Raw genomic sequence first — 17,370 nt, forward strand, 5'->3', positions numbered from 1 at the left:
GAGGTGTAGTACTCAGAAAATCCTAAGGAATACAAAACCTACCAAACTCTCTCTGCTAAATTCTCACCCTGCACCAGTTTTCTGTGCCATGTTATCAGCAAAGAATGGGCCCACTGTCACTAAGGATGAGAAGAAAGGTGAACGCTGTGCACAGCGAAGAAATCAGGGCAAGATCATTGAGCCGAGGGGTCGGGCGGTGCTCTTTTGACCAACCTCTTCTTATCTCCCCTCCTCTAAGCACAGGGACCAGGAACACCTTTGGCTGAGTTCTGGCTTTTTCATGGTGCTTATGGACCACAATCTGACTGAACTGCACTCAACTGTGGACAATCAGTACGGACCCCAGACAAAATCCTCACCGATCCCCCCACGAGATCTGTGTGTCCGAGGTGCCACACAGCCACTGCAAACAGAGCAAGAGGAGTGGGCCGGCTTCTTCCTGCTCCTCCCCTGGGTAAATAATGATAGGAGGCTCCCTTCCCAGCCGGTCTAAACCTGAGCTTTCTCAGAAGTGAAACTTGTCCGGCTTGAGACAGCTCTCACCTACTGTTCTATCTGAATTGCTGGAGCCCGAGGGAGGGAGCTGTTTTTGTAAGCAGCGCCTTGGGAAAAATGCAGGCGAAGGGCAAAAGTCCAGAGGTCTTCCATGGATGGCCGGGGGAGGGAGTTAAAAGTGACACCAGAACCTGGGACCTCAAGCCCTTAGAGAGCTCCTAGAACCCTTGTAAATGCTCTCGTTATGCCAGGTTGGCTATTCTGCAGTGAGGCCAAGCCGGCTGGAGGGTGCTCGGTCTTCCCTGGGGCCCTGTACTGTTACAGGCCTCTGCAGGCAGCTCTAGTAGAACCCCAAGGGGTGAAGGGGAGAAGGGGAGAAGCAGCTCCACAAGGAAAAGAGAGTTGCACCTGCAAACTGCAACAGGGAAAGACTAGGCTGGATGTTTGCCAAGACCCCAGAGTTCCCCAAAGAATCTCAGATTAATCAGAAATGGACGAACATTTGCATGCTCTTGCCTGTATCAGAGTGTGGACAGAAAAAAAGGTAGGGGGCAGGGAACTGTATGGAAAGTAACCTCAGAGGTGATCTGATCATAAATTCCTAACTGGGCAGCTCGCAGGGGGGTTGTCATGCCCCAGGCTTATAACTTCTTTAGTGAAAGATTATCTTTTTTGTTTTTGTTTTCTATTCATTACCTGAGGATATTTTTCCATTGATTTTTAGATAGATTGGAAGGGAGAGAGAGAGAAAAACAGTGACGCAAGAGAAAGAGAGAGAGATTGGTTGCCTCCCTCATGACACAACAGGGGCTGGGGATCGACCTCCTACTCCAGCACGTGCCCTTGACTGGAATCACACATGAGACCCTTGGTTCTGCGGGCTGACGCTCTCACCACTGGCCAGGGCGAATGAACGGTTTTAAGCCCTGTCCATTGTTCTTGTGCATCTAGGTTAAAACACCTTTGAAATACCAGAAGTGATAACCTTGACACTAACCCTCAAAAAGCACATAATCTTGTTAACTCTCCTGTAACCTGACCTCTGCCTTGCTTTCTTCCTTACATTCCCTCCTTCATTTCAAGTGCGTAAAAGAAGCTGCAAAAACTGTTCTCTGGACTGTTTTGAGACCTTGCACCCAGGCACAGGACCTGAGTTTGGCTCAAATAAGTTCATAAAAATTATCTACAGGTTTGGGCATTCTCACATGCAGGAGAGGTTTTCTCTGGTTCTCACTAACATTTCTATCCCAGAAACCCATATATCCTGGGCTTTTCCATGTGCAGACATATATATAAAGAACGTAAAAGTGTTAGTGTAACATTATTTGCTCTCTTGTATGTGTATCCTCTTCAGTGTAGGGTGATCTTGGATTATAAACATCATTTTTGGATGGCAAGGCCCAGACCCCTATAATTCTATTTATGAAAAACAACAACAAAAAAAACACTTACTTTCCCAAAAGTAACTTGAACTATATATATAATAGGGTTCTCTTGCTAAAACAGAACTCAATATTGGATAAATTAAAAACAACTGTATGAAAGTTGCTAAGAGAGTAGATCTTAAAAGTTCTCATCACAAGAAAAACAATTATGGTTATGTATGGTGATGGATGTTAACCAGGCTTATTGTGGCGGTCATTTCACAATACCTACAGATATCAAATCATTATGTTATACACCTGAAACTAACCTAATGTTATATGTCAATTATATCTCAATTTTTAAAAAGAGTAATGTATTGATGGGTTAAAAACGACAACAACAACAACAACATACCACTGAAATCAGACTTCAACTTCCCACATTATAGTAAATTAGATGGCTACTCCTGCATGACCCTTCTGTTGAAACTAAAATGCTGGATTTAAAAAAAATTTTAGGTATTATTTTAATTACATCGCCAGCTTTCATATATGTAGGGAATTTTAAAAGCCCCTAAACAACATGAAGTCAGTATTAAAAAGATCCGATGAGCCCTGACCAGTTTGGCTCAGCGGTTAAAGCTTCGGCCTGCGGTCCGGAGAGACCCGGGTTCGGTTCCCGTTAAGGGCACGTACTTCAGTTGCAGTTTGTCCCCGGCCCTGGTTGGTCGTGCGGGTGGCAGCCACTCGATGTGTCCCTTCACGTCGATGTTTCTCTCTCTCTCCCTCCCACTCTATCTGTACAAAAAATGGAAAAAATATCCTCGGGTGAGGATAAAAAAAAAAAAAAAAAAAGATCCGATGAGAAAAAGTGCCATGGAGAGCCATAGAGCAGTGGACGGGAGAGGGGCGGGCCTGGAAAGGTTAAGGCTTATCATCTTAAATAGTACGTGTGGTCAAAGAAAATATAGTCAAGAACAAAGTTTTTTATAAATCAGATCATATTCTTTGATGACAATGGGACTAAGTCAGAAATCAGTAACAAAAAGATAAATGAAATAACTCTGTACACCTGGAAAACTTGAAACACACCTTTAAACAGATCATGAGTCACAGGAAAAATCATAATCTAAACTAGAAAATACAGAGAACCGAAAGATAAAAACACTAAACAAAAATTTGTAGAATATAGGTAGAGCAGTACCTTACATATTTACATTAGAAGAGAAGACCAATAAGAACTTGGAAAATAAATAAGAACTTAGAAAAAAGAATCAGCAAAATAATGCTCACCTAATAAGCATACATGTGGCAAGGTCAACCAAGGAGAAGGGAGAACACACACAGACAAGTGTTATGAACGGAGCAGAGGCATAACTGCTGATGCTGCAGAGATGACAACGATATAAGAATTCTACGGACAGTTTTTATGTCAGGTCATTGAAAAACTTGTAAATTTGGAAGCAATGATAATTTTTTTCTTGAGGGAAGCACTAGACTTAGATGACTTTAGAGATGAGTTCTGCTAAACACTTAAGTCAGATAATCCCATGTGAGTCCGATAATTCCAGTCTTACAGGAACCTCCCCAGAGAACAGTAAAAGAGAAAACAGTCCCCGACTAATTTCAAACACTATTACTTTCAAATCACGTCCTAATTATATATTTTTAAAAAGATACATTAAATTTCCCCACTTTTATTAAAATGGAAAGGCATACTCTTATATACCTCATGGGTCAAAGAAGAAATCATGCCTAGAGTAGTAAAAAAGCACTAAAATAAATGCACTATATAGCCAACTTAAGAAAATAAACAACAGCCCTAGACAGTGTGGCTCAGGGGTTAGAGTGTTGGCCAGCATGCTGAAGGGTCAAGGGTTCAATTCTTGGTCAAGGGTATGTACCTGGGTTGCAGGTTTGATCCCAGCCCCAGTTGGGGAATTTTCGTGAGGCAACTAATGTGTTTCTCTCACATCAATGCTTCCCTCCCGCCCTCTCTCCCTCCTTCCCACTCTGTCTAAAAATCAATGGAAAATATATCCTCAGGGGAGGATTAACAAAAAAAAAGAAAATAAACAACAATATACCCAAAGAAAATTAGGAAGGTGGTAGTAAAGATAAGAGCAGAAATCAAAATAAAAAGAAAGACCAACAAAAATAGAAAAACCCCTTTAAGATTCATCAAGAATGAGAGAGGGCAGAAATAAGTATTTTAAATTCAGTACAAATCAGCCACTTTTTTAAAATTAGAAAATACTATAATCAATATTATGTCAATATACTTGAAAACTTACAAAATAGATAAATTTCTGGAGAACAAACTTTCCAAAGAAGAAGAAATAGAATAATCCTATAACAAATAAAGGAAATAATTAACATCTGTTTAGCAGTTAAAAAGTTCTTCACACAAAGAAAATAACTAGACTCAAATAAATAGCTCTACCAAACTTTGAAAAAAAAGAATATTCCAAAATTTCAAACTCTTCCACAAAACAGAAGGAGAAGCAATACTCTCCAACGTATTCATATATAACTTAGATATGAACCCAAACACATTATCAGAAAGGAAAACCTTAGGCCTATTTCATTCGAGAATTTAGAGCCAAACAAACAAATAAACCTAAACTATATATTGGCTAACTGAATCCAAGTGTGTGTGTGCGCGCGCGTGCGTATGTATAAAAAGAAAACAATGATGAAAAGAGGTTTAACTCTGGAATGCAAAGATGGCTTAATAGCAGGAAACCTATACATATTACTCATCATATTAACAGATTAAAAAAAGAAAAAATACTATGAAATAATAGAGGTTTTATTTAACCCGATGAAGAGTATCTATAATAAACCAAACCAAACATTATATAAGGGAGGAACCTAAAAGCATTCCCTTTAAATCCAGAAAACAAAAAATGCCAGTGTCACCATTTTATTAACCTTGCACTCAAAATTCTACCTGGGGCAAAACAACAACAAAAAGCCAAAAATTTGAAGGAGAAAATAAGATTGTCTTTATTTGCAAAGAAGTTAAAAAATATATTTTTTAATTATTAGAAATAATAATAGACAAGCAGAGTGATTGGATATAAAACCAATATGCAGAATAAACTGCATTTCTGTATAGCAGAAACAATTAAAAAACAATTTTCAAAGAGATCTCATGAACATTAGTAATAAAAATGATAATACATATAAAATAAATCTAACAAAAACATAAGAAATATAAAATTTTTCTTTAATCCTCACCCGAGGATTTGTTTTCATTGAATTTTTAGAGAGGGAGTGAGGGAGGGAGATAGAAGCATCATTCAGTTGCTGACCAAGGATAGAATCCACAATATAGGTATGTGCTGTGATTTAATCAAACCCACCACATTTTGATGTATGGGACAATGTTCCAACCAACTGAGCCACACCGGCCTGGGCTACATTAAGATACTTTAACAACAACTAAATAAATGGAGAAATATTCATATTCATGGGTAGGAAGAATATCATATAGATGCCAATTCTCTTAAGATTAATTTATACTTTCATGCAGTTTCAATAAAAATGCCAGTGGGTTTTGCATGAACGGAAAAACTGATTCCAAAATGTAATTGGAAAAGAAAGTACCAAGATCACAAAGAAACTTCAGAAAGAGAATAAAGAAAGAGGATTTGGCCTACAAGATATAAAGGCTTATTATAAAGCTACAGTAATTAAGATAGTGTAGTATTGGTGTAAGAATCTATAAATTGACCAGTGAAACACAACAGAGTGTCTAGAGATAAACTCATGCATATATGAAATTTTGATCAAGACAAAAATAGCTAGTAGGTCATTTTTCAAAAAAAGAAACTAGTTAGCAAACAGAACTTAAAAAATTTGGTCCATATGAAAAATACATCCCTAGTTCACAATATGAAAAACAAAATTTTCAGGTGAATTAAAAACTTACATGTCAAAAGCAGAAGATTAAAACACACACACACACACAGCCTACACTATTGGTTGAACTCAAAGTAAGGTAAAACCAAAGTATGTCACTGAGTTGTAAGTAAACAAGAAGTCTGACACTGTCCTGTGGACAAATTCAATTATCAGAGGTTCAATCCAAGACCAAATTTTCCTTGGGCTTGCCTGAGGGAAGCTGGAGCTCAAAGTGACATTCCTGCATTAAACCAGGAAACCTACCTTGGGGCAGGTATTCATAGTCCAAAACTACAGGAGTGCAAGACAGGCTAAGCAGGAGAAACTGCGGGCAACCCCTCCTGCCAAGTGACGGTCGGATGCTGTTATGACTGTTGTAAACTTCTGGCTTCACTGAACATCTGACTTGAGGAAAGTGACATTTTCTTTTCCTTGTCAAATGACACTTAAGACTGAGGTCTGACTAGGTCTTCTCCACATGCTGAACTCATGCCACGGGACATGGCGGGTATGAACAGGGCACCGCTCTGTATCCATTTAGCTTACGGCCTCTTCTAAAAAAATAATTATCATTACGAGATACTTCTCCATACCACAAAATGTTCTTCAAAAACCATTGTTAAGGACTGTGTTAACATTCCCTGTGCACAAGTTAACCACTCCCCAGTGGAATTTAGTGAGCCATTCCCCAATGTTGGACATTTAGACTGTTTCCAGCTTTGTAACTTTCTAAAGAAGTTACACACAATGTGAATTCAATTTAATTTTGTGGCGATACGTCATTGGACAGCCTGGATAACTGAGAATGATCACCAGGTGAATTTATACTATTGATCGTAAAAATTAATAAAATGGAATAAGCGTTGCCAAGAGAGTCATGTAAAACGGAGTCAGGAGACTATCAGGGAAGTGGGACCTACACATGTGTCTCAGCTCCCAGAGCTACTGTGAAATTGTTAAACCTGTTGCAAAACGCAGCTCAAGGCTCAGCACATACATCCTAGAGCCATAAGCATCCCAGAACAACTGCTACCTAAACGTGTAGGGATTTTACTTCCTTTTTCTAGTGTTTGCCTCCCTCATTTACATATTGGAACTAACCAACCCCTGGTAACCTAGTCTGCAATCCTTCATTTGCATGACTTTCATTTTGTGGTTTTTGCCTTTATAAACCCTGCCTTTTCCTCTTTGTCTCCAGAGTACCTTTTGAGTTGCTACCTGAATGTGTGTCTCTTGAATTCGAATCCTTTAAGACCCCAATTAAACTTTTAATTCCTTTTACAACCTCAAATTTTTATTGATTAACACTACAAAGAAATAGTCATAAAAATGATTATTCTATTCATTTGGTAATTGTTTAATAAAGCCCTGTATCAAGAGATACATAGATACTTTAAGGACTCTTTTTTTTTTTAATCCTCATCTGAGGGCATTTTTCCATTGATTTTTAGATACAGTAGGAGGGAGGATGGAAGAGGGAGAAACATCAATGTTCAAGAGACACATGCACTGGCTGCCTCCCCCACAGGGATCGAACCTGCAACTGAGGTACATGCTTTTGAATAGGAATCCAACCCAAGACTCTTCTGTCTATAGGCCGAAGCTCTAACCACTAAGCCAAACCAGCCAGGGCCATAGATACTTAAAAAAAATTGTTTTTATGAATTGATTTTTAGAGAGAGAGAGAGAGAAGAAGGGAGAGGGACAGAGAGAGACATGGATTTGTTGTTCCACTTATTTATGGATTCATTCATTGATTCTCGTATGTGTCCTGACTGGGGATTAAACCTGCACGCAACCTTGGCATGTTGGGATGACACTCACCCACTGAGCAACCCGGCCAGGGTGTATAGATAATTTTTAATATCAAAGTGCTGTCTGTTACATGTCAATTATATCTCAATAAAGCTGAAAAAAATCAAAGTGATTTCTAATGAAGCAGAAGCTACTAAGCAATTATAAGTAAAAATTTCATTTCTAGCCCTGGTCTGTTTGGCTCAGTGGTTAGAGTGTTGGCCCGTGGACCAGAGAGACCCGGGTTCGGTTCCCACTAAGGGCACGTACCTGGGTTGCAGTTTGTCCCCGCCCCAGTTGGGGTTGTGTGGTGGCAGCCAGTCGACGTGTCTCTCTCACATCGATGTTTCTCTCTCTCTCTCTTTCTCCCTCTCTCCCTCACACTCTATCTGAAGATAAATGCAAAAATGTTCTCAGGTGAGGATAAAAATTTCATTTTTATATTGATTTTCAAAGAAAATTTTCTTTTTCTCAGAAATATGAAATTAAGTCAGTGACTATTTGATGTCATGAGAATTCTTTTCACCACGGGTAAATAAAACCCATTGACTGGACTTAAGTGTTCATTTTCCATACAGCATTGCTGAACAAAGGTAGAGAAAATTTAAAACAAAAGTTGTAAGCAAACACATGGCAGCCCAGACCCAGGAAAGGAGCTTTTAGTCTGTTACCTATACTAAGATTTAAAAAAATAATAATGTCATGATATAAAATCTACCTTATAAGGAGCTGGGAATCTGTCTGATTTGTGCATTTCATTTCCCTTTATTTTTATTTTTTATTTTTTTTATCCTCACCCGAGGACATTTTTTGTTCAGATAGAGCAGGAGGGAGAGAGAGGAAGAGAGAGAGAGAAACATCGATGTGAAGGGACACATCGAGTGGCTGCCACCCGCACGACCAACCAGGGCTGGGGACAAACTGCAACCGAGGTACATGCCCTTAGCAGGAATCGAACCCGGGTCTCTCTGTACCGCAGGCCGACGCTCCAACTGCTGAGCCAAACCGGCCAGGGCTACATTTCCCTTTTTAATTCCACTTCAAAACTCACTCCATTCTAATAGTCTGTGGCACTTGATCACGATGATTCAAGATTCACCCACTTGGGATCTATTCAGGTAACAGATTGGAGATTATGCTTATCTAAGTCAGAAAGTAACAAGAAGCAGAGATGTAAAGAAAACTAAAATGAAACACAGAACAATTACTAATTTTTATTGACTGTTTATAATGTGCCAAGTCTGTCCTAAATGCTTTTCACCAATCACCTCACTGAAGCCTCGTGAAGACAAGGAGGCAAGTACTATTATTAACCGCATTTCACGAAGGAAGAAACTGACTCTTAGAGGTCACATCTAAGGAGTGGCAGGGCTGGATGGCTAACACCAAAGTTTCTGCTCGTAAATGCTACTTCTACTTCTTCCCATCTCAAGATATCGACAGGAGAGCACATCTATATAATGTCAATAAAAAAGAAAGTAACTCAGGACCAACAAACAAATATACCTTCAAATAACCAAAAACATCTCTTCAAGTAACTGCCTCTAATCCCAACTTCTACCTTCAAACTACTAAAACAAAAATAGACAGAGTGATCAGCCATTCAGGTTACTCCCACTTCTTTTTTTGAATATGTTTTTATTGATTTTAGCGAGAGAAGAAGGGAAAGAGAGAGAGAGAAACATCAATGTGAGAGAGAAACATTGATCGGTGTCGCCTGCAGGCCCCCTACTGGGGATCAAGCCGGCAACCCAGGTATGTGCCCTGACGGGGTATCCGAACTGTCCACCTTTTGGTGCCTGGGACAACACCCAACCAACTGAGACACACTGGCCAGGGCTTACTCTTACTTCTTTATTCTAATTCTGAGTTATCTGAATTGAGGTGAAAATAGGTAGCATGAATGAAATACGGGTCTGTCTGGTCAATCCACAAAGTAAACTTTCACATCAAAACCAGAGTTGAGGGTGTGTGGCTGCCAGCTGGGTAACATGGCACAGGAGGAGTAAGCAAACCCATCTCAATGGTGAGAGCTGAGGTTTACCACCCTTAGTATACTACAACCCACACTATGTTTCAGGACATGCTTTTGCTCAAAGATGTCTCCAAAACGATTCCTTAATATTTTTTGAACTCCATCTCACTAATCAGGTTTTCTGGGCAACATAAGGGGGTTTATCGTAATGGCTGCAATTAGCTTGACCAAAATACCAAGCAAGCTGCATTTGTACATATTTGCATTGTTTTTCTTGATCTGAAGGCCAGCATGTGAAACTGTTGCCTGGGCACTGTGGTTTCTTAAAATGATCTTGGTAAAAAAACAACAACGTAGTTACAGTTCATCAATTTAATTAACTCCTGTTAACAGACCAGAGTTGCTATTCTCTCTTAGGTCCAACTATGATTCCTTCAATGAATATAAAGTTGAAACAGATAAGTGTTCTACCTCTACTTTGTGAGGAAGCTAAAAGTAAACCACGGGTACTGAAAAGCAGGTGACAGGGGTTCCGGGCCTTAGTCGTTAACTCTGACTCTGTCATTATGCCTCCTGGAAATGAGGGAGTCGGACAGGAGATGTTTAAAGTCCCTCCCAGCTATAAAGATTTAATTCATAATTTAAACTGTTGCTGTTTTCTATTCCACATTAGATGCAAGAACAGTAGATGTAGACATAGTTTCCATATTAATGACAATAGCACTGTTCATTTCCCTATTAAAACCTATTTCATGACATGGGGTCACTTCAAATTGAACTGGCATTTCCTCACGTTCCATCTGCTACCAAAATGTACTGTTTGTAATTCAGGCAGCAGAGTAGTCGAGGAACAACAGATCTTCTCGTCACTTCCCGTACATATGACACGTAGATGAGTGTAACATTATTCCTAGGAAAATACTGCGAATAATAGCTGTCAGCTAACAATATGCATCATATTAAAAGCAAATGCAACTTCCCATCCCTGCATTCCACCTCACCAAATGTTTCTTGATACTTTTGGTCCCCATTTATGAGTCAGTATTTTTTATATGTGCTCCACAATATTGGGCTGCAGAATTCAAAAATTACGTAGATCACGAAAACCCACAGATAAGCCCCAAATCTTCTGTTAGCCACTTGTTAAAAATCCTTTCCACTGCTAAGCTGTTTGCCAGGGATGCTAACAAGTAGCAGAGTCAAATGGTTTGCATTTCGTACACTTTTCCAGTCAAGCTTGCTTCTTAAGGGCCCGCACAAACAAGACATTAATTTCTCTGGATTCTAAATCTTTGGGAAGTTGACCAACATACATAAAATGGCCAGTCTTTTTCTTCCTCACTAACACACTCCTTTTAAATGATTGCTTGAGGTCCTTTTGTCCCTGATTTAAACCTACTTATTCTTTAACTACTTGTATAATTCCCAATTCTCCCTCCTCTTACAATTCTGCTATACTTTTCTGAACATGGTTTTATTATGTTTATGTGTACTCTATTGCATCACATTTTAATTCCCTGATACTCAAATAACACAGTGTCTGTGAATTCATTATGAACAAAGTGAAAGCAAAGATTATTCTCCCCAACACATGGCAGCTGAGAGAAAATGCAAAAATGCTTGAAATGTTTACTAGGTGATTAATACAAATTGACATGACATCTTCGATTAGACTCAAAGAGCCTTAGGGTTGAGAGAATCCAAACTTCTTATCTTATAGGGAAGAAAATCAAAACCCAGAGAGAAGAAGCTAACTGACTCGCCCAATATGATACATCTAACTGGATACATTTATAATTTTACACATAAGATTACACATTATCACCTAGGATGGTTTTTTCACAGCTGAGAAGAGCTCCATGAAGTCTGTTCCCAAAATGTGCAGGCAGCCACTGTGGCAAAATCCCACATCTGGAATCATTCCTTTAGCTCAAAACATTATCACAGAAATTCTGAAATAAATACAACTGGGTTAGGGAAATGAGAGAGAATAAGAAAAAACAATACTCCAGAGTATCAGGTTCTAAGTCAAATGGTTAAAAAAAAATAAAAAAATCATACATAATCAAAAATGACTCTTGAAATCACCATACACCTAAATCACCCAAAGAGTCCAATATCTGTGGCTTTATTCATTGGGAATAGATCTATGTCTTCTCCGAATGAGGCCAACACAGCTAGGTTTTCCTTCAGCAATAGAATAGACCATATTTGTTCTGTTTTTCATCAGATGAACTAGCTGGCTAGAATTAAGAGCTGGCTGTTCCAAAAACACATACTGTATCTTTAAACACCAGATTAGCACTCTGTCACACTGAGCTTGAAAGAAGGACTCAAGAAATGAAACAAAAAATCGGAGCCCTGACTCTCATGTTATCCTTACCAAGGAACCTGCTCTCTCTGTGCAGAAGGGCTGGCCTCATGCACTATTTCACCGTCATTTCTCTCCCATTCTCCTCTTGATTTTGCCTGCAAGTTGGGTGAAGTTGTGCCTTTAAGTGTGTGCATGATCTGACTCCACTGTATTACTCTACTCCCATATTTGCATATGGATATAATGATCTGGGCTAGACAGGAGACATGTAAGTACTGTAGGAGAGGTAATTCAAGTCTGGACACAGGCCCTCATGAGAAGGGCAGGTCAAGTGCAGTAAAGAGTCATAAAGTAGCCTGAGGACTCTAGGGTGTGTATAAGTGAGGAGAGTTGCAGGGAATAGAGAGAATATCACTTTTATGAAACAGAATTTGTTCCAAAATAATTTTTGCTTGGACTGGTTTTGATAGACACATTTTAAACACTGCAACACATCCCATATGATTGATTTTTAATTAATGTAGAGGGTCTATACTCTCAAGCATAAAAGTAACCATATAACTACAGAGCTTATACTCTGAAAGAAATTCATCATGAGAATATTTTTTTAGATAAGAACTCGATTATGGATAAATGATCTTAGAGCAGAAATAACTAAACTAATACTAGGAAATACATGCAGCAGGAAAGCCAGACTGCCACCTATGGAGGACCTGCCACGTGGAAAAACTGCACAGACGAAAAGTGATTATGAACAAGAGTTCTACTGTAGAATGAAAGGTTTTAAGCTGTGTTGGACTCATTAAGAAAAGAATGGATATGCTCGTTACCAAGTTTACCTGTCTGTTAAAGAAATTACTTCTCTGCTAATAAAACATCCATGTCAATGGAACCAGCTCCTATTAAGTATAAATTATCTTAATTACAAGCGGATAAAGATCTTCCTGAGCCATGTTTAGCCGAACTCCACTGTAGGGGTCAGCATAAAGGAAACAAGAGTCCCTGGGTTTGCACACTGTGTGTGCCTGACGTCATGATGAGATGGTCCAGATCCACACTCAGGTGACAGAGGTTCTCCACCAGGTAGGTCCTCTCACAGGACTCCAGGCATTTTCACAACTTGACCACACAAAAGAACACCCAAGGAAAGTACTGGAATGCCTTTCCCAGAAGCCCTTTCGTAAGACTGTAGCTGTGAAAACACAGGTGACTACATAGCAATTTTAACGAACTTTGCATTGAATATCCCAAAGAACAGTGGCTACCTCAACACTCCATCCATTGTCTCGGTAAAGAAAGCTACCCTTGAGAGACCACAAAAGAGGAGGGAAAAAAACAAACAAACAATAAACATATATGTTTAGGAAACACTTCAACAGCAACACAAAATACTTTTTCTAGAGAGAAATATATCTTTCAAACCACAAAGCACGTTAAGTAAAAATGTTTAATCAACCTTAATTAGATTCCTTCATTAGTTGACTATGTAAATGGATGAAAACTACTTAAATATTCAAACCTTCATTTCACATGCAAGTGGCTTCCAGCAAATGATAAAGCAATATTCCGGTGTGAGTGTGAAAGATGGCAGTGAATTCTGGCCCACCAGAAAGGAGGAGCCAGGTTCCACCAGCCCCTGCTTGGTTTAACTGCCAGGCTTCCAGGGAGTTGTTTCATGAAAGGGGCCTCGCCCCGATAAATTTAGAGTGAATAGTGTAAACGTCAAAATTGCCTGCACTCAATGAAGCTCTAGACCACTTGGTGTCCAGACTTAAGAAAAAAGACTCCTTAAAAAAATTGTTGTGACAATGGTATCATTTTCAAAGAATAACAAGGATGATGATGATGATAACTGGGCAGGAACCACCGGTGCTGCCTGCCGCCCATGTGAGTTGCCCGGCTGAAGGTGGTGGTTAAGGTATAGCCAGTTCCCTCCCTTTGGAGGTGCGCGCTGCCAACCGGGGAAAGCCACCGGGTTTCCAGCTCCCTGTGGGTTTGACGGGACTAGGTTGGGTCTGGGACTGGCTTGTACAAAGCCCCAGGTGGCTCAGCCAGGCGCTGGAACTGTCCCTCGCAACCTTCCCCCAACGCAGACCCCAAGTTAGAATCGCAACTCCCCGCGAGCACAATGACAAGGAAGCACACAAAAGGAGCGAGGCGGCCGCTCCCATCCTTACCTTTGACTTGACTTTCATACTCGGCTATGATCTCTTTGTCCTTTTTGAATCTGCTCGGAGTGGACATTATCCAGCTGTTCTGGGTTTGCTCTCAATGGGCAAGTTCGGTGAGGTGGTCACAAGCGTCTCCTTGGAGAGAGGAGAGTTGTACTCCCACACGCCGGGGACCCAGGGCAGCACCCACGGGAGGTAGAGGAGGAGGGAGGGGAGGAAAACGGAGCGAGTCGAGTCCTAGATTAACCCGGGCGCTGGCACCATGCTCCCGGGTCGAACTGCCGTCGGCGATCCGGAGCGGAGTCCGGGGCTCGGGCCGGAGAGGCCCGGCGCGCAGGCAAACTCCGGCGAGCGGGGGGCGGGGGGCGTCTCCCTGCCCACCCCACCCGGAGCCGGGCCACTTCCTCTACGACCGCTGGGCGGACGCGGGGTTCGCGCCGGCGCTCCGCACCATTGTTAGAAACCCGCACCGGGCGCTCGGGCAGGGCCGGCGGGGGAGGGCGGGCGCTCAGGAACGTGCCCGCCACGGGCGCCCCGACTCTCCCTTCCTGCTCCAGCCGCGGCTCCGGCGCTCAGTGATCCCACCCGGGCTGGGGATGCTGCTGCCGCGCCCGCCGCTCTGCCGTCGGCAAAGGCTGCCGCCGCCGCCCGGGCAGACGGGGGAGTCGCGGTCCTGAGGCGAGTCCAGCTGAAGACGGGAGGCGGCTGCTGCGCCGTTCGAACGCGTCCTGGGCGCAGCCCGGCCGGAGTTCAGGTCTCCAGAGCCGGCTCCGCGAGGGGCCTCTGCCTCCTTGGCCACCGGGCGCCGAGCTCCCCGCTTCTCCCGGTCCCCCTGTGCGCTGCTGCCCCCAGGCGGCCGCCGCTGACACTCGCACTCGCGCCGGGAGGAGCCGCGCCCCCAGCGGCCGCGAAGTTGCCGGCGCGCCCACAGCCCGCTGCCTTCGGCACCCGGCGAGGGAGCTGCGGGCGGCGGCGGCCCGGCGCAGCGCGCGGGCCTCGGAGAGGTGGGGCGGGCTCGCGGGAGGGGACAGCGGGTCGCCACTGCCATTCTGGGTAAGAAAACGCCGGGCTGGTCCCGAAAGATGGGTGGCTCCTGCGGCCAAGCGCGGCCTCCCCCGCTGGCTCCGCGCGGGCCGGGGTCGCAGCCCCAGCCGCTGGGAAACCCCTTCCCAAACAGGGGACCCTCTTTGGTCGAGAATGGGAGACCTGGCGGGGGTTCTTTTCAGACTCCACTGCAGAAACCCAGAGTTGGATGTCACCATGGCAGAAAGGGATGTGACTCCGAGATGTTGGACCCAGTAGAACTGGAGCCTGAACTGTGAGCGACGTGGCTGTTAAAAATCAAAGAAGGACGAAGCCCCTCAGTGTAAGCGGAGAACACCCACCTCAAACACAATATTCTCCCCGTGCCAGCATTAGCTCGGGGAGCTAGGATGGTGGGAAAGGCGGGGTGTGGGAATAGGTCACACTTAGGAGGTCGCTAGCTTTTTAACAGGACACATTTCCCGCCTGTGACCTTTTCTGACTCCTTTCGAATCCCTTCTCAAATATTATGGGCCTGATTTATCAAAGTGTTGTGTTCAAAGGCGTGCCCAGTATGAACATGTTCCCCCTCCAAGATCTGAAGAGAGTAGGGAATTCTAGGCTTTGATCATTCATTCATGTATCCAGAGATAAACTTTCAAGTTCTTCATGAGGGCTAAACGTCAGCCAAGACCTAGGGATTCAGTGGTTAGGACCCTTCCCCAAAGGATCTGAGGGTCTACTGTGATATAAATAAATAATTACAGGCAGTACAATATGCTGTGAGAGAAATACTCCCAGCTTTGAGAGCCCAGAGGAAGGAAAAATAGACAGAATACTATAAGAGATTTGGGAAGAAAGGTTTTCCAGAGAAGTGATATTTGAACTGGATTTAGTGGATGAATAGTGAGTAGTTTGGCATCCCAGAGAGTTGATAGATTGCATTCCAGGGGGGAGGAAGGGGCATTATACTAGGGCAACTGCAGCTGCAGTTACAAGAGGTCCTCCACTAAAATACCAGATCTCTGATAGCTGAAAAAATTCATATATGTGCATGTTTCAACATAGTGTATGCACGTTGTTTTTAATGGTACAGCTTTTTAAAATTTGGGTTTTTTAAGCAATTCTTTTTTACTTTATAACAACAGGATAGCATGTAAGGAAAAAATATTTAAAATTTAAGGTTTTTTCTTTTTTCCATTTTGCCACACAGTAGATTAACTGTGGAACCCTGACTGCCCCAATTTCCTGTGAACTGTCTTGTGTAAGAGCTGACAGTGAAGAGCCAGAATCTCCGAAGCAGAGTCTGGGAAGGAAGGCCAGGGCCAACTCGGAGAGGCCTCTTCTGCTGCTCTTGGACACAGTTCTGCAGACAGCAGGGAGCCTTTTAAGTAGAGAGGTGTCATGATCACGTATATATTTTATAAAGACAAGTGTTGGCAGTGTGGGAAGATATGTTGGCCATGGGGAGAGAAAGACCAGAAGCAAGCGTCTTGCTTTGGTGATTATGTAGTCAAATCTAAATGTGATTCCTATCAGCCATCCATGGTGCTGCTGGGATTTATTTTATATTTGCACCTGTGAACTGCAACTTATTATTATTATCTCAGTTTTAGTCTTCTTTGAAAGAAAGCTATTTAAAACCCAGGGACAACCCTTGGCTGGTGTGGCTCAGTTGGTTGAAGCATCATCCCAATGCACTGGAAGGTTGTGGGTACCATTTCCCGTCAGGGCACATACTTAGGTTGCTGGTTCCATTTGGTCAAGGCACATACAGTTACCTTGATGTATCTCTCTCACATCCATCTCTCTCTCTCTCTCTCTCTCTCTCTCTCTCTCTCTCTCTCTCTCTCCCTCCTCCCTTTCTAAAGTCCATAAGAACAAATAAATTAATTAAATAAAAATAAAACCTGTAAAAGCACATTCTCAGGTGAGGATTAATAATAGTAATAAAATTCAGGGACAGTATCTCAGTTATCTTTGATTTTATCATGGTGTCCAATAAACAGTCAATAAACTTTTATGAATGTTAATGTCTTAATATTCATAAACCACCATTCTATAGTGGCTGAGGATTGGGTCCCAACCACTAAACAAAGCATTTTGCATACATTCTTACAAGAACCCCACAAGGTGGACAGCATTGTCCTGATTTTACGGATGAGAATCTGGGAAGTTCAGCGAACGTGTAAAGGCCTGCCTAGGCCAGAATTCCAGCCCATATCAGCTTGCCTCCAAGGTCAGTTTTCCTAGTTTTCTATTGTGCTTCCTATGAACTTATGGTCCCTTTAAACATGTGAAACAGGTTCAGCTGCAGGGAAATGT

The 17,370-nt window shown here is 42.3% G+C and overlaps 1 protein-coding gene across 2 annotated transcripts in view; it reads right to left on the bottom strand.

Moving 5' to 3' along the window:
• SRGAP1 (SLIT-ROBO Rho GTPase activating protein 1) overlaps positions 1 to 14,122 on the bottom strand; it is a 260,025-nt gene extending 245,903 nt beyond the window's left edge. For both annotated transcript variants that reach the window (XM_036252855.1, XM_036252856.1), the window contains exon 1: positions 14,029 to 14,122. In XM_036252855.1, coding sequence (XP_036108748.1) covers positions 14,029 to 14,095 — 67 coding nt within the window. In that variant the 5' untranslated portion in view covers positions 14,096 to 14,122. The remainder of the gene's footprint in view (positions 1 to 14,028) is intronic.
• Between the last annotated feature and the right edge of the window lie 3,248 nt (positions 14,123 to 17,370).

Source organism: Molossus molossus, unplaced genomic scaffold (genome assembly GCF_014108415.1).
Source record: "Molossus molossus isolate mMolMol1 unplaced genomic scaffold, mMolMol1.p scaffold_m16_p_10, whole genome shotgun sequence".
Lineage (NCBI taxonomy): Eukaryota > Metazoa > Chordata > Mammalia > Chiroptera > Molossidae > Molossus > Molossus molossus.